The following is a 17,800-nucleotide window of genomic DNA, read 5'->3' on the forward strand; positions in this document are numbered from 1 at the left end:
CTCGTATTATGTGCAGTGGTGTGTATATAACTTAAAATGCATTCCTTCATCATTGACGTGAGCAGAGATAACATTAAAATAATATTCAAAAAGCAATACAACATGCCTGAGAGCCTTGCTGCATGATATTCTGATATTCTATGCATGTATGCATGTATGTATGTATGTATGTATGTATGTATGTATGTATGTGTACACACACACACACACACACACACACACACACACACACACACACACACACACACACACATTTTGAGGTTAAAGGGCATAGGTTGCTGTGTAAACAAATACTTGAAAAGGAATGCTTGTTGCAGGTGTGATTATTGTTTATAATATAGTATCATAACATTACTAGTATTAATTGTTTGAAATCTCTGAAAAATCTCATCATCGTGTACATACACCGGCAGTAGCACCCGTGGCCCTTTCAGAATTTCCCCAGAGGAAATTTTCTAGTTATTATTATGTGACTCCAAACGTCATGAAAACACTCAAAATGACCACACAAAAAACATAGAACAACTCAAAGGAGATGCAAAAATTAGGGGAAAAAAATCAAACATGTGACTATGTAAGGTGGTCGTGTGTTCAAAGGTTAAACGAAAGTCTCTGCAGGACTTCTGCATGAGGCTGGTGTTAAAAGTAAAACAAAAAACAAAAAAAACAAGCATCAGATCTCAAGAGATCATGGGTGATGACTGACTGAGCACTGTGCAGTAGGTCTTGTGTATAAAGATGCTTGCACCTAAGAACCCTTTGCGCAGAACAATGCTCCTCTACAACAGCACAGACTCTGTGAGAGGAGGAGTTCCTCTGGCAGTGGACTTCGACAGCCCTGAAGATTATTTCATCTTTATCTTCCAGATTTTATTCGCTACAACTACTGTCCTGGTGGCCGGACCTGTAGTCATATCTATTTTGGCCACCAGAGCTCTCCGCCTCCAGAACAGGTTTATCTTCATGCTGAACACTAGTATCTGTGACACGCTGGTTGGCTTGTCAGTGTATTATAACGGTCTGTTTGATGTTTATGAGGGATATCCGTCTAGAAATGGAACTTATAATATTTTACCTTCACTTCTTGGGGTCAATATATTGACGTTTCTGTTCGCTCAGTTTGACCGCTATTTTGCCGTGTGCCATCCATTCATCTACAGTCGCTTCATAACCAGACAGTTTGTGATATGCATAAACATCTACTGCTGGGTGTACAATGCTGCTCACTTGATGGTCAGGAATTTGTTGCCACTTTCCAAAGCGATGCAAATGTACGTATTCAGCATTGTCCTCTTTCAGTTAATCGTGCTCACGAAAGTGGTCATGACTATAAAACTGTATGTTGTTGCCAGATTCCAGCTTGACAGAGATCCTCCCGGGAGCGACAAAGACAGCAAGAAGGAATCGTTAAGAATCATTATTTTTGTTGTCATCAGCTTCTTAGTGCTGTGGTGCCCCTCTTTTGTTAATATTATCATCAGATTTTTAGGAAGAGGAGGGCTGATGTTTAGGAACGAGGCCACCAATCTTTTCGCCATCATGGCTCGTTTCAACGCTGTGTGCACACCGTCTGTGTATATCTGGGGGAGTCCGGCTCTGAGAGAAGCCATGATGAGGACAGTGTGGGGCAGAGTGTGCCCGAGATGCAACAAGAGGTAAAAGAGGGAGGAAACACTGATAAACTGCTTAAAATATGCACTGCCTTGTTTAATCTGTTCATTCATTTATACACACATTGCGATTTTTATCTGTTGAATGTTTAATCTATACATATATACATGCTCGTGTTTTGTTATTAATGTATTCGTACAGACGTTGGTCATTTAAAAATGTGAAATTGTCTGTTGCAGAGTCAGCTCCTGTGATGGGAAGAGAGACACCAACAAGTCTTGGAAATAACGAGAACCGGAGGACTCCATTCTGCACGTTACTCTAATTAACTTGTTTTTGCCTTCTATCCCTGAATTGATTCAGTGACATTGTCCTGATCATGTCCTCACGCCCAAACAGCTACTCTTATTAAATGTTAAAATAACGCTGTTGTCTGAGAAATCTACCATAGTTAATGTTCATGCCAGCGGCAGCCTCCCTGAATCTGACAAATCCAAATAATGAAGCAAATGAGGTGTAAAACATATCAATCAAATTGAAAGAAAAAAGACTAGGTGTTTATGGCAGATGTGCTTAATTCAAGATGATATCTGTTCAGATTAACATGGTAGATAGACAACTCGATGTACTGGGCTAATGGATATTTAGTGAAGAATATAGTTTTTATCTCCGATATTTTGATTGTGTTTTCGGTCAAGTTAAATTATGTTTCTGTCAGCAGCGTCAACGTCCAGGCTATGTGGTGCTGAATCGGTCCATTTTAAACAGTTTGAGCACACGAAATTCTGTATTGTGCTGTTTCTTTGATCGTTTTTTCCTTTCCTTCTTTTGCAGTTATGTGTAGGCCTGTTCTGTTGTGGTTTTGTCTGGTTGAAGTTGCTGTGAGCCGGTGTTAATGTACGTAAGGGTTAGGGTTAGGTATTATTATCGTAACATGAAAATGTTATTATCCAAATATTATAAACTACTTATAGGTCTTCTAAAGTAATTTATCCAGGTATATATTTCGTATCAGACCAACTTCTATGAGGATCGGGTGGAAGTAACATCGACAGCACAGAGGCTGAAACAGCCTGTTAGTTAAAGCGGAGGCCTTCAAGTCCACTAACAACTTATCTCGATGAAAAAAGCCACAGACATGCAGCAAAACATGACTACTGGAATGAGTTTAAAGTTAACAAGGGAGCTCTGTTAGGCTTTGATTTTTATTCAAAATATTTATTATGATACATAATATACTTGATCTCCCGTTTTTCACAGACAATCTTCATGATCATCTACACGGCCAGAGGTAATGACGGTACATCGCATGCCATTATCATCTGACATTGTAGTCTACTTCTATCATCCATGTATGCTGCTTGAAAGACATTTTTTCTGATATGTTACTACTTTGAAACCATACATGAATTAAAATGATACATAAATACAGCCCGTTCTTTCTCATCGTTTTTCTACACGTGAAAAACCTCAAATGAAAACACGACACCTCTCAGATTCAAACGTTATCACAAGCGACATAATGAACTTTGTGTTTTGGTGTTTTTCATAGTACGTGCGTTCATAAGAATATACATTTGTGCAGGGAAAAAGATTTGTTTGTAGCTGTCAAACATTTCACTTTTCTGCTGGACTTCTCTCTTCATGCTGCAGTGTTAGAGAACTTACTTTACTTAATTTCTACAGCCATATTCCAAAAACAATCAAATAAATCATAACAATAAGAAACGCAAACTGTATGAGTATCAGGTAATATACGGCTCTGAGTCGAGGGCGAGTCTGGTTGAGAAACTTTTTTCGGCCTGCCAATGAACACTAAAATTATTAGTTTTTAGCTAATCACCTCATTACTATATAACTGTCAAAACAATATCTTTAACGCCTCGTGCTGTACCAGGTGATATAGGCCGTTTGAAAGAAAGCCAATGTGGACAGTTCCTGGTGCTGAAGTCATTTCTAAACCGGTCGAATAACAAATAAAAAGAGCAGAAGTTACACCACACGTCTCTTTGGAACAGAAATTCAAGTCCACAGACATTACATCATAGTTTTTCAAAAGATCAAGGCTGGTGACTTCACGGTACAGTCGGTCCTGCTTTAACATCTTGCATATAAAAATAATGCCTGTACCTAAGAACCCCCTGGGCACGAACAATGCTCCTCTACAACAGCACAGACTCTGTGAGAGGAGGAGTTCCTCTGGCAGTGGACTTCGACAGCCCTGAGGATTATTTCATATTTATTTTCCAGATTTTATTCGCTACATCTACTGTCCTGGTGGCCGGACCTGTAGTCATATCTATTTTGGCCACCAGAGCTCTCCGCCTCCAGAACAGGTTTATCTTCATGCTGAACACTAGTATCTGTGACACGCTGGTTGGCTTGTCAGTGTATTATAACGGTCTGTTTGATGTTTATGAGGGATATCCGTCTAGAAATGGAACTTATAATGTGTTACCTTCTCTTCTTGGTGTAAACATAATGACGTTTTTATTCGCACAGTTTGACCGCTATTTTGCCGTGTGCCATCCATTCTTCTACAGTCGCTTCATAACCAGACAGTTTGTGATATGCATAAACATCTACTGCTGGGTTTATAATCTGTGTTATCTGATCGCCAGAAATGTGCTGCCACTTTCTAAAGCGACACAAATGTACGTATTCAGCATTGTCGTCTTTCAGCTTATCGTGTTCACCAAAGTGGTCATGACTATTAAACTGTATGTTGTTGCCAGATTCCAGCTTGACAGAGATCCTCCCGGGAGCGACAAAGACAGCAAGAAGGAATCACTGCGAATCATCATTTTTGTTGTCATCAGCTTCTTAGTGCTGTGGTGCCCCTCTTTTGTTAATATTATCATCAGATTTGTGGGAGGAGGAGGGCTGACGTTTAGGAACGAGGCCACCAATCTTTTCGCCATCATGGCTCGTTTCAACGCTGTGTGCACACCGTCTGTGTATATCTGGGGGAGTCCGGCTCTGAGAGAAGCCATGATGAGGACAGTGTGGGGCAGAGTGTGCCCGAGATGCAACAAGAGGTAAAAGAGGGAGGAAACACTGAGAAGCTGCTTAAAAATGCACTGCCTTGTTTAAGCTGTTCATTCATTTATACACAAATTGCGATTTTTATCTGTTGAAGCAGTCATTAAACTGCCTATAACCCCATTTTCAGAGTCGGCTACTGTGATGCGAAGAAAAACACCAAAAAGTCATGGAAATAAGAACAAGAGGACTCCACTCTGCGCGTTGTTCTAATTGACTGTTTGTTTTTGCCATCTCTCTCTCTCCCTCTTTTTCTCTCTCTATCCTAATAAGTTGGGTGAACGTTATAAATCCTACTAAATATACAGAGTTTCTATGTAAAGACTATCTTCTGCAGTGTTTTTAATCACTGGATCGTACAAGGTTGTGTTAATGTTTCATTCATGAGTTTTGTAAGTTGAATTTGAAATAAGGATTCCGCTAACATTTTTCAAATAGTAAATAATAATAATAGTAATAATCATAATCACAATGACAATACATTTAATTAATATAGCGCTCTTCTAAAACTCAAAGACGCTTTTTACAAAAAACGATAGTATACACTATACGTTACTGTCAGCAGTGTCGCTGTCTATGAGGTGTGGTGCTGAATCGCAGTTAAACTGTATGAAAATGATGAAAGGGGACCAGAAACGTATGAAAGGTGTAGCTTTCATTCATTCATAATAGTTCACAATAATTTCATTATTTTCTATGCCATATCGTAGGTTGACTGTGACAGACTGTTCCCGATCTCTCTGCACGATTCTCGTGCTTTAGGCCTTTTCTTCAGTTTCCTGATACAGTATAAGAAGCCCCTGGCTTCCTCGTTAATACTTCATCTTAATGAAAATAATGAATGTAATTTATATATATTTTTTTTTTCTCAAGCTCGATATAGTATTCTGAAATAGTAAAGGGGAGGAGGTTGCTTTCTTTTTATTTATTTTTTCATTCACATTATCATATAATATATTATTAGTGCTCCTATAATAAGTCTGTCAATTTGGGGTTGGATTCTAATTTGTACATTATCTGATTTTTGCTGAGAAAAGCAGCTTCATAAAGGCCGCTTACTCATGTTCTACTTCAATTGCTTTCAATGAAATTAATACGATATACGTCTTTTCTACAGCATTCTACAAAGTGAGTTGGATACTATGTCAATATAGATCCAGCGCATTGGTATTAGTAAGGTTATTCTAAGATTTTCTAATGAACATGAAAAACAAATGATGTATTTCCAGGCCTTAATGAAATGCCGCTTTTAGCACACGTTAATTGATCTGTGCAGGTGAGACTCTGGACAAAATTGCAATAAGAAACCGAGCCGGGCTGTGCAATCCATATATATTTGACTTGACTCGACTAGGCGACTCTTTCATCTGTTCTAAAAATAATAAAATAATTCAAAACATTTTTGAGCAAACTGTATCATCATCAGTAGTCTTCTGTACTCGGCATAGATGACATTTAGCGTGTACGGACCAGCCTAACTGCGGTCAAGCCAGCCCCCAGTTCGGAAAACATTCAAGCCAGCTTGAATGCTCACTTGTTTTCGCCATGCATGTATTTACTTGACATTATGGTACCAACTTGTTAAAACGGCCTTCAAAATAAAAGCACTTTTCCGCTTTAACTGTATTTCCATCTAATTTCAGATTGCAATTTAAAAGAAACCATCCATAGACAGAGACTCATTGTTGGACAGTGGACGTCATCAGGGTGTCCCTCAGTTGATTTAATTTCATTCTAATGTATCATTTCTAAATTAAAGCCCTTTGAAAACTTGCATCATACACAATTTTCCTTCTTGCAATTAAAAGAGAATCTTCCGTAATCAGAGACTCATTCCACATTAAGTGGACAGTGGATAGCCTTAGGGTGTCCCTTAGTTGATTTCAAGACATTCTGACGTATTATTTCAAAATTAAAGCTTTTTAAATTCTCACATAATGTGCTATTTTTCCTCTAATTTTAAATTGGAATTCAAAGAAAACCGTACATAATCAGAGACTCATTCCACTTCAGGTATACAGTGGACATCCTCAGGATGTCCCTCAGCTGATTGCAAGACATTCTGATGTATAATTTCAAAATTAAAGCCTTTTGAAATTTCACATAATACGATATTTTTCCTCTAACTTCAGATTACAATTCATAGAAAACCGCCCAAAATCAAATTCTCATTCCATTTCAGATGGACATTGGACATCCTCAGGATGTTCCCTGCCTGATGTCAGGATATTCTCTACCTGAAGTGGAATGAGTCTCTGATTATGCACGGTTTTCTTTTAATTGCAATCTGAAATTAGAAGAAAATGTGTGTATTATGCAAGTTTTTAAAAAGGCTTTAATTTTAAAATGATACATTATAATGTACTGAAATAAACTGAGGGACACCCTGAGGGTGTCCACTGTCCAACTGAAGTGGAATGAGTCTCTGATTGTGGACAATTTCCTTTTAATTGCCATTTGAAATGAGATGGAAAGACAGTTAAACCGGAAGACTGCTTTTATTTTGAAGGCCGTTCTAACACGTTGGTACGGTATTGTCAATAAATGCACCGCGAAAACAAGTGGCGGCTGGCTTGACTGTATTTTCCGAACTGGGGGGTGTTGAATAGGATACAACCATGTCAGCAGAGCAATGGCGCAATATACAGCAGGCTATAGTGCAACTACATTTTAAAACTATTTTGACTTAATTCTCGTATTCTCAGAGAACGCACATATGTGGGATGTTTCAAATGTGCAGACGTTTTGAACATAAATAAAAATCTTGTTAAAACAACTATGAGCTATTAAAGCGCAGTGGTTTGTATAGGCTATTATTTAAAATGCATTCATTTATCATTGACTTGAGCAGAGATAACATTAAATGAGAAAAGTTGATATACAGTACTATAAATATTCAAAAAGCAATACAGAATGGCCCCGTTACTATATAACTGTCAAAACAATATATTGCTATAGGCCGTTTGAAAGAAAGCCAATGTGGACAGTTCCTGGTGCTGAAGTCATTTCTAAACCCGACAAATAACAAATAAAAAAACAGAAGTTACACCACACGTCTCTAGTTGGAAAAGAGTTTCAAGTCCACAGACATTACATCATAGTTTCTCAAGAGATCAAGGCTGGGGACTTCACGGTACAGTTGGTCCTGCTTTACCATCTTGCATATAAAAATAATGCTTGCACTTGATAACCATTTGCGCACGAACAATGCTCCTCTACAACAGCACAGACTCTGTGAGAGGAGGAGTTCCTCTGGCAGTGGACTTCGACAGCCCTGAGGATTATTTCATATTTATTTTCCAGATTTTATTCGCTACAACTACTGTCCTGGTGGCCGGACCTGTAGTCATATCTATTTTGGCCACCAGAGCTCTCCGCCTCCAGAACAGGTTTATCTTCATGCTGAACACTAGTATCTGTGACACGCTGGTTGGCTTTTCGGTTTATTATGTCGGTCTGTTTGATGTTCATGAGGGATATCCGTCCAGAAATGGAACGTATAATGTGTTACCTTCTCTTCTTGGGGTCAATATATTAACGTTTCTGTTTGCACAGTTGGACCGCTATTTTGCCGTGTGCCATCCATTCATCTACAGTCGCTTTATAACCACACAGTTTGTGATATGCCTTAACATCTACTGCTGGGTTCACAATATGGCTTTTCTGATCGCTAAAAATGTGTTGCCACTTTCCAAAGCATTACAGGTGTATGTTTTCGGCATTGTCAGCTTACAAATCATGGTGTTCACCAAAGTGGTCATGACTATTAAACTGTATGTTGTTGCCAGATTCCAGCTTGACAGAGATCCTCCCGGGAGCGACAAAGACAGCAAGAAGGAATCACTGCGAATCATTATTTTTGTTGTCATCAGCTTCTTAGTGCTGTGGTGCCCCTCTTTTGTTAATATTATCATCAGATTTGTAGGAAGAGAAGGGCTGACGTTTAGAAACGAGGCCACCAATCTTTTCGCCATCATGGCTCGTTTCAACGCTGTGTGCACACCGTCTGTGTATATCTGGGGGAGTCCGGCTCTGAGAGAAGCCATGATGAGGACAGTGTGGGGCAGAGTGTGCCCGAGATGCAACAAGAGGTAATAGGAATGTTTAACCTATGCATATATACATGCTCCTGTTTGTTATTCAATAATTTGTGCTGTCAGTGGTCATTTAAAAATTGTCAAATTGTGTGTTACAGGGTCGGCTCCTGTGATGGGAAGAGAGACACCAAAAAATCATGGAAATAACGAGAATCGGAGGACTCCACGCTGCACGTGTTTTTTTTGCCATTTCTCTCTCTCTCCCTCTCTTTTTGAAAGTTTTAAAAATGTGTAGCCTCCTCAATATCCAGTCAGAGGCATGCTGATTTTTTTATTTAAAATAGCTGTTGATTGAATGAGATTGTCCTGATCAGCTACTTCTATAAAATGTTAAAATAATGCTGTTATCTGAGCAATCTACCGTAGTTAATGTTCGTGCCAGGGGCAGCCTCCCTGAAAATGAAAAATCTAGAAAAAAATTAAAGGAAAAGTCAAATGAAGTGGAAAACATGTCAGTTGAATTGAAAGAGGAAAAAAAAGTCTAGGTGTTTATGGCAGATGTGTTTACAGATGAGATCTGTTCAGATGAACATGGCAGGTAGACAACTCGATGTACTGGTCTAATGGATATTAAGTGAAGAATATAGTTTTTATCTCCGACATTTTGATTGTGTTTTCGGTCAAGTTAAATTATGTTTCTGTCTGCAATGTGGCTGTCCAGGCTGTGTGATGCTGAATCGGCCTAAACAGTTTGAAGTAACATCGACAGCACAGAGGCTGAAACAGCCTGTTAGTTAAAGCGGAGGCCTTCAAGTCCACTAACAACTTATCTCGATGAAAAAAGCCACAGACATGCAGCAAAACATGACTACTGGAATGAGTTTAAAGTTAACAAGGGAGCTCTGTTAGGCTTTGTTTTTTATTCAAAATATTTATTATGATACATAATATACTTGATCTCCCGTTTTTCACAGACAATCTTCATGATCATCTACACGGCCAGAGGTAATGACGGTACATCGCATGCCATTATCATCTGACATTGTAGACTACTTCTATCATCCATGTATGCTGCTTGAAAGACATTTTTTCTGATATGTTACTACTTTGAATCCATACATGAATTAAAATGATACATAAATACAGCCCGTTCTTTCTCATCGTTTTTCTACACGTGAAAAACCTCAAATGAAAACACGACACCTCTCAGATTCAAACGTTATCACAAGCGACATAATGAACTTTGTGTTTTGGTGTTTTTCATAGTACGTGCGTTCATAAGAATATACATTTGTGCAGGGAAAAAGATTTGTTTGTAGCTGTCAAACATTTCACTTTTCTGCTGGACTTCTCTCTTCATGCTGCAGTGTTAGAGAACTTACTTTACTTAATTTCTACAGCCATATTCCAAAAACAATCAAATAAATCATAACAATAAGAAACGCAAACTGTATGAGTATCAGGTAATATACGGCTCTGAGTCGAGGGCGAGTGGTTGAGAAACTTTTTTCGGCCTGCCAATGAACACTAAAATTATTAGTTTTTAGCTAATCACCTCATTACTATATAACTGTCAAAACAATATCTTTAACGCCTCGTGCTGTACCAGGTGATATAGGCCGTTTGAAAGAAAGCCAATGTGGACAGTTCCTGGTGCTGAAGTAATTTCTAAACCCGACAAATAACAAATAAAAAGAGCAGAAGTTACACCACACGTCTCTTTGGAACAGAAATTCAAGTCCACGGACATTACATCATAGTTTTTCAAAAGATCAAGGCTGGTGACTTCACGGTACAGTTGGTCCTGCTTTAACATCTTGCATATAAAAATAATGCCTGTACCTAAGAACCCCCTGGGCACGAACAATGCTCCTCTACAACAGCACAGACTCTGTGAGAGGAGGAGTTCCTCTGGCAGTGGACTTCGACAGCCCTGAGGATTATTTCATATTTATTTTCCAGATTTTATTCGCTACAACTACTGTTCTGGTGGCCGGACCTGTAGTCATATCTATTTTGGCCACCAGAGCTCTCCGCCTCCAGAACAGGTTTATCTTCATGCTGAACACTAGTATCTGTGACACGCTGGTTGGCTTGTCAGTTTATTATGTCGGTCTGTTTGATGTTTATGAGGGATATCCGTCCAGAAATGGAACTTATACTGTGTTATCTTCTCTTCTTGGTGTAAACATAATGACGTTTTTATTCGCACAGTTTGACCGCTATTTTGCCGTTTGTCATCCATTCTACTACACACGCTTTATGACCCTGCATGTGGTTATCTGTGTAAATGTCTACTGCTGGCTTCAGGTCTATATTCAGCAGATCGTTATCAATTTTGTGCCACTTTCCAGAGCAATACAGGTGTATGTTTTCAGTATTGTCAGCTTACAAATCATAGTGTTCACCAAAGTGGTCATGACTATTAAACTGTATGTTGTTGCCAGATTCCAGCTTGACAGAGATCCTCCCGGGAGCGACAAAGACAGCAAGAAGGAATCACTGCGAATCATTATTTTTGTTGTCATCAGCTTCTTAGTGTTGTGGTGCCCCTCTTTTGTTAATATTATCATCAGATTTGTGGGAGGAGGAGGGTTGACGTTTAGGAACGAGGCCACCAATCTTTTCGCCATCATGGCTCGTTTCAACGCTGTGTGCACACCGTCTGTGTATATCTGGGGGAGTCCGGCTCTGAGAGAAGCCATGATGAGGACAGTGTGGGGCAGAGTGTGCCCGAGATGCAACAAGAGGTAAAAGAGGGAGGAAACACTGAGAAGCTGCTTAAAAATGCACTGCCTTGTTTAAGCTGTTCATTCATTTATACACAAATTGCGATTTTTATCTGTTGAAGCAGTCATTAAACTGCCTATAACCCCATTTTCAGAGTCGGCTACTGTGATGCGAAGAAAAACACCAAAAAGTCATGGAAATAAGAACAGGAGGACTCCACTCTGCGCGTTGTTCTAAGTGACTGTTTGTTTTTGCCATCTCTCTCTCTCCCTCTTTTTCTCTCTCTATCCTAATAAGTTGGGTGAACGTTATAAATCCTACTAAATATACAGAGTTTCTATGTAAAGACTATCTTCTGCAGTGTTTTTAATCACTGGATCCTACAAGGTTGTGTTAATGTTTCATTCATGAGTTTTGTAAGTTGAATTTGAAATAAGGATTCCGCTAACATTTTTCAAATAGTAAATAATAATAATAGTAATAATCATAATCACAATGACAATACATTTAATTAATATAGCGCTCTTCTAAAACTCAAAGACGCTTTTTACAAAAAACGATAGTATACACTATACGTTACTGTCAGCAGTGTCGCTGTCTATGAGGTGTGGTGCTGAATCGCAGTTAAACTGTATGAAAATGATGAAAGGGGACCAGAAACGTATGAAAGGTGTAGCTTTCATTCATTCATAATAGTTCACAATAATTTCATTATTTTCTATGCCATATCGTAGGTTGACTGTGACAGACTGTTCCCGATCTCTCTGCACGATTCTCGTGCTTTAGGCCTTTTCTTCAGTTTCCTGATACAGTATAAGAAGCCCCTGGCTTCCTCGTTAATACTTCATCTTAATGAAAATAATGAATGTAATTTATATATATATATATTTCTCAAGCTCAATATAGTATTCTGAAATAGTAAAGGGGAGGAGGTTGCTTTCTTTTTATTTATTTTTTCATTCACATTATCATATAATATATTATTAGTGCTGCTATAATAAGTCTGTCAATTTGGGGTTGGATTCTAATTTGTACATTATCTGATTTTTGCTGAGAAAAGCAGCTTCATAAAGGCCGCTTACTCATGTTCTACTTCAATTGCTTTCAATGAAATTAATACGATATACGTCTTTTCTACAGCATTCTACAAAGTGAGTTGGATACTATGTCAATATAGATCCAGCGCATTGGTATTAGTAAGGTTATTCTAAGATATTCTAATGAACATGAAAAACAAATGATGTATTTCCAGGCCTTAATGAAATGCTGCTTTTAGCACACGTGAATTGATCTGTGCAGGTGAGACTCTGGACAAAATTGCAATAAGAAACCGAGCCGGGCTGTGCAATCCATATATATTTGACTTGACTCGACTAGGCGACTCTTTCATCTGTTCTAAAAATAATAAAATAATTCAAAACATTTTTGAGCAAACTGTATCATCATCAGTAGTCTTCTGTACTCGGCATAGATGACATTTAGCGTGTACGGACCAGCCTAACTGCGGTCAAGCCAGCCCCCAGTTCGGAAAACATTCAAGCCAGCTTGAATGCTCACTTGTTTTCGCCATGCATGTATTTACTTGACATTATGGTACCAACTTGTTAAAACGGCCTTCAAAATAAAAGCACTTTTCCGCTTTAACTGTATTTCCATCTAATTTCAGATTGCAATTTAAAAGAAACCATCCATAGACAGAGACTCATTGTTGGACAGTGGACGTCATCAGGGTGTCCCTCAGTTGATTTAATTTCATTCTAATGTATCATTTCAAAATTAAAGCCCTTTGAAAACTTGCATCATACACAATTTTCCTTCTCGCAATTAAAAGAGAATCTTCCGTAATCAGAGACTCATTCCACATTAAGTGGACAGTGGATAGCCTTAGGGTGTCCCTTAGTTGATTTCAAGACATTCTGACGTATTATTTCAAAATTAAAGCTTTTTAAATTCTCACATAATGTGCTATTTTTCCTCTAATTTTAAATTGGAATTCAAAGAAAACCGTACATAATCAGAGACTCATTCCACTTCAGGTATACAGTGGACATCCTCAGGATGTCCCTCAGCTGATTGCAAGACATTCTGATGTATAATTTCAAAATTAAAGCCTTTTGAAATTTCACATAATACGATATTTTTCCTCTAACTTCAGATTACAATTCATAGAAAACCGCCCAAAATCAAATTCTCATTCCATTTCAGATGGACATTGGACATCCTCAGGATGTTCCCTGCCTGATGTCAGGATATTCTCTACCTGAAGTGGAATGAGTCTCTGATTATGCACGGTTTTCTTTTAATTGCAATCTGAAATTAGAAGAAAATGTGTGTATTATGCAAGTTTTTAAAAGGCTTTAATTTTAAAATGATACATTATAATGTACTGAAATAAACTGAGGGACACCCTGAGGGTGTCCACTGTCCAATTGAAGTGGAATGAGTCTCTGATTGTGGACAATTTCCTTTTAATTGCCATTTGAAATGAGATGGAAAGACAGTTAAACCGGAAAACTGCTTTTATTTTGAAGGCCGTTCTAACACGTTGGTACGGTATTGTCAATAAATGCACCGCGAAAACAAGTGGCGGCTGGCTTGACTGTATTTTCCGAACTGGGGGGTGTTGAATAGGATACAACCATGTCAGCAGAGCAATGGCGCAATATACAGCAGGCTATACTGCCCTACAAAGTCTAACTGCAGTAACTACATTTTTGGTCAAAATTGAGTTAGAACTAAAAATGAACTCCTTGATGTCTGTTTTATCTTGTGACAAAGTTTTAGATTTCAATTTTGCTTTATTTCAGAGAAATAATTATATAAAAACCACAAAATCCAACTCAAAACCAAGCAGTAATTGCACTTACCACAGTCTGTTTGGATATATATCCTAATTTAAACATAAAAACTAAAGAAATTATAAGTTTATTTGAAAGGGAAATGATTATCTAGTGATCAAGTAAAAAAGTAAGATATAATTATATTATGATGAAAGTATAACATTACTTTATAATATTAAGTCTAAAATATGCAAATCTTTGAATAGGGCTGTTAAACACTTTTAAATACACTGATAACAAAATCAAATTAAAAATGTTTATTCACTGAAAACTAAATGTAAAAGCTGAAAGAAGACAACAACATTATAGTTACTGCACTCTGTTAATCATTACTATTAAAATCTTTTACAACAATGCAGTAACTACGTTTTTGGGGTCAAAGGTCAAATAAATCATCATGATTTTTGAGCATAAAAATGACATCATCAATACATGTAGAAATAACTGTCATATCACTTATCTACCTATAACCCATTTGGCAGGCCAGTTAAAAAACGTTAAAAAACTTACAAGCAGTTTTTCTCAGTTTTACCCTTTGCGTAGTTACTGCAGTTAGACTTTGTAGGGCAGTATAGTGCAACTACATTTTAAAACTATTTTGACTTAATTCTCGTATTCTCAGAGAACGCACATATGTGGGATGTTTCAAATGTGCAGACGTTTTGAACATAAATAAAAATCTTGTTAAAACAACTATGAGCTATTAAAGCGCAGTGGTTTGTATAGGCTATTATTTAAAATGGATTAATTTATCATTGACTTGAGCAGAGATAACATTAAATGAGAAAAGTTGATATACAGTACTATAAATATTCAAAAAGCAATACAGAATGGCCCCGTTACTATATAACTGTCAAAACAATATATTGCTATAGGCCGTTTGAAAGAAAGCCAATGTGGACAGTTCCTGGTGCTGAAGTCATTTCTAAACCCGACAAATAACAAATAAAAAGAGCAGAAGTTACACCACACGTCTCTAGTTGGAAAAGAGTTTCAAGTCCACAGACATTACATCATAGTTTCTCAAGAGATCAAGGCTGGTGACTTCACGGTACAGTTGGTCCTGCTTTACCATCGTGCATATAAAAATAATGCTTGCACTTGATAACCATTTGCGCACGAACAATGCTCCTCTACAACGGCACAGACTCTGTGAGAGGAGGAGTTCCTCTGGCAGTGGACTTCGACAGCCCTGAGGATTATTTCATATTTATTTTCCAGATTTTATTCGCTACAACTACTGTCCTGGTGGCCGGACCTGTAGTCATATCTATTTTGGCCACCAGAGCTCTCCGCCTCCAGAACAGGTTTATCTTCATGCTGAACACTAGTATCTGTGACACGCTGGTTGGCTTGTCAGTGTATTATAACGGTCTGTTTGATGTTTATGAGGGATATCCGTCTAGAAATGGAACTTATAATGTGTTACCTTCTCTTCTTGGTATTAACATAATGACGTTTTTATTCGCACAGTTTGACCGCTATTTTGCCGTTTGTCATCCATTCTTCTACAGTCGCTTCATAACCAGACAGTTTGTGATATGCATTAACATCTACTGCTGGTTTCACCAGGTGGCTTATCTGATCGCCAGAAATGTGCTGCCACTTTCTAAAGCGATGCAAATCTACGTATTCAGCATTGTCGTCTTTCAGCTTATCGTGTTCACCAAAGTGGTCATGACTATTAAACTGTATGTTGTTGCCAGATTCCAGCTTGACAGAGATCCTCCCGGGAGCGACAAAGACAGCAAGAAGGAATCACTGCGAATCATCATTTTTGTTGTCATCAGCTTCTTAGTGTTGTGGTGCCCCTCTTTTGTTAATATTATCATCAGATTTTTAGGAGGAAGAGGGCTGACGTTTAGGAACGAGGCCACCAATCTTTTCGCCATCATGGCTCGTTTCAACGCTGTGTGCACACCGTCTGTGTATATCTGGGGGAGTCCGGCTCTGAGAGAAGCCATGATGAGGACAGTGTGGGGCAGAGTGTGCCCGAGATGCAACAAGAGGTAAAAGAGGGAGGAAACACTGATAAACTGCTTAAAATATGCACTGCCTTGTTTAATCTGTTCATTCATTTATACACAAATTGCGATTTTTATCTGTTGAAGCAGTCATTAAACTGCCTATAACCCATTTTCAGAGTCGGCTCCTGTGATGCGAAGAAACACACCATAAAGTAATGGATTTAACAAGGACACGAGGACTCCACTCTATTTAACTGTTTAATGCCGTCTATCTTCAATGCCAACGATTCAGTTTAAATGTCATTACAGTAAATTACAGGGGATGTCGGTCGGCACCGGCATAATGCTCTACCTTTGAGTTTCTATCCAGGTGTTATCTGTTCAGATACAAATGACAAGTGGGCACCTCGATGTAGTGGGATACTGGGTATTAGTTAAAGAAAATGCTGGATAATCTCACCGATGTTTTCATTGTTTTTTCGATCGTGATAAATTACGTACAGGTTTATTTGTACTGTACGTTGCTGTCAGTAGTGTCGCTGACCAGGCTGTGTGGTGCTGAATCGGCCCATTTTAAACAGTTTTAGCACACAAGTTAATTTTTTCCCCTTTTTCTGCAGTTATATGTGGGTGTATCCTACGATGGTTTTGTCTGGTTGTAGCTGCTGTTGTCCTTAAACTTTCTTGATGTTAAAAACAACAACAACAACAACAACAAAAAATGAAGGATAATCTAATGTGGGCCCCCTTCTGTACTGTAGTTTAGTTGGGCCAAAATCTCTTTTTTTAAAACCTTAAAGAAACACCACAGTATTTATCCAGGCTGAACAGACAGATAAATAATCATCACTCTAATATAACAGACTACACTTCTATGAGGGTCGGGTGTACAGTAAGTGGCATCAAAGCACAGAGGCTATACATATGCATGTGTATATATATATATATATATATATATATATATGTATATACACACACATACACACACACACACACACACACACACACACACATACGTATATAATGCAAATGATCATCAACCTAGCCAGAGGTAACAGCTTTGACATTATAAAGGCAACTCAATTTTATCTTCATTTTATCTTTATTAATACAATCTATGATCCCTATATGTTGAGTAAAAGACAATTGTATATTTTTTTTCTGATATGAGTTTCTACTTTAAAGCCATACATGAATAAACAATAAATAAACACTGGCCTATCTTTTTCTTATTTTTTTTTCTTCAAGTGAAAAGACGTAAAGGATAAGTAAACACCATTTGCCATCCAAACAAAGTCTTTTTCAGGGATTACCCTGCTCATTTCAGCCAGAAAATGCCAAGTAACATTCTGCATGTGGAACAACAGCATGTCTTTGAAGGAAAAAAGTGCAGGGACTAGTACCTAGACCTGTCTCCTATTGAAAAGATGTGGCACATTATGAAGTGCAAAAGACAACAGAAACCCAGGACTGTTCAGCAGCTGAAGCCATATATGAAGCAAAAGCTTTCAAAACTTTTCTGATGTTGAAATATGTTCATAAGTAGTTTTTTCATTTTCAATGAGGCCCATCT

The 17,800-nt window shown here is 38.1% G+C and overlaps 5 protein-coding genes across 5 annotated transcripts; all 5 read left to right on the forward strand.

Annotated features, from left to right (window-relative positions):
- Positions 1–738: 738 nt before the first annotated feature.
- Positions 739–1,659, forward strand: LOC131974437 (mu-type opioid receptor-like). The gene has a single exon (XM_059336742.1). It carries the CDS (start codon positions 739–741, stop codon positions 1,657–1,659), a length of 921 nt encoding a protein of 306 aa, XP_059192725.1.
- A 2,106-nt stretch (positions 1,660–3,765) lies between these two features.
- Positions 3,766–4,653, forward strand: LOC131974438 (kappa-type opioid receptor-like). Its single transcript, XM_059336743.1, has one exon. The coding sequence runs from the start codon at positions 3,766–3,768 to the stop codon at positions 4,651–4,653; it is 888 nt and encodes a 295-aa protein (XP_059192726.1).
- A 3,207-nt stretch (positions 4,654–7,860) lies between these two features.
- On the forward strand, positions 7,861–8,748 carry LOC131974439 (trace amine-associated receptor 1-like). The gene has a single exon (XM_059336744.1). The coding sequence runs from the start codon at positions 7,861–7,863 to the stop codon at positions 8,746–8,748; it is 888 nt and encodes a 295-aa protein (XP_059192727.1).
- Positions 8,749–10,556: 1,808 nt separating this feature from the next.
- LOC131974440 (kappa-type opioid receptor-like) lies at positions 10,557–11,444 on the forward strand. The gene has a single exon (XM_059336745.1). The coding sequence runs from the start codon at positions 10,557–10,559 to the stop codon at positions 11,442–11,444; it is 888 nt and encodes a 295-aa protein (XP_059192728.1).
- Positions 11,445–15,385: 3,941 nt separating this feature from the next.
- On the forward strand, positions 15,386–16,273 carry LOC131974441 (kappa-type opioid receptor-like). The gene has a single exon (XM_059336746.1). It carries the CDS (start codon positions 15,386–15,388, stop codon positions 16,271–16,273), a length of 888 nt encoding a protein of 295 aa, XP_059192729.1.
- Positions 16,274–17,800: the final 1,527 nt, after the last annotated feature.

The sequence above is a fragment of the Centropristis striata genome, chromosome 7 (genome assembly GCF_030273125.1).
Source record: "Centropristis striata isolate RG_2023a ecotype Rhode Island chromosome 7, C.striata_1.0, whole genome shotgun sequence".
NCBI lineage: Eukaryota > Metazoa > Chordata > Actinopteri > Perciformes > Serranidae > Centropristis > Centropristis striata.

Bases quoted from the DNA above. Each gene is read 5' to 3' on its own strand.
- LOC131974437 (XM_059336742.1), top strand. From the start codon at position 739: ATGCTTGCACCTAAGAACCCTTTGCGCAGAACAATGCTCCTCTACAAC.
- LOC131974438 (XM_059336743.1), top strand. From the start codon at position 3,766: ATGCTCCTCTACAACAGCACAGACTCTGTGAGAGGAGGAGTTCCTCTG.
- LOC131974439 (XM_059336744.1), top strand. From the start codon at position 7,861: ATGCTCCTCTACAACAGCACAGACTCTGTGAGAGGAGGAGTTCCTCTG.
- LOC131974440 (XM_059336745.1), top strand. From the start codon at position 10,557: ATGCTCCTCTACAACAGCACAGACTCTGTGAGAGGAGGAGTTCCTCTG.
- LOC131974441 (XM_059336746.1), top strand. From the start codon at position 15,386: ATGCTCCTCTACAACGGCACAGACTCTGTGAGAGGAGGAGTTCCTCTG.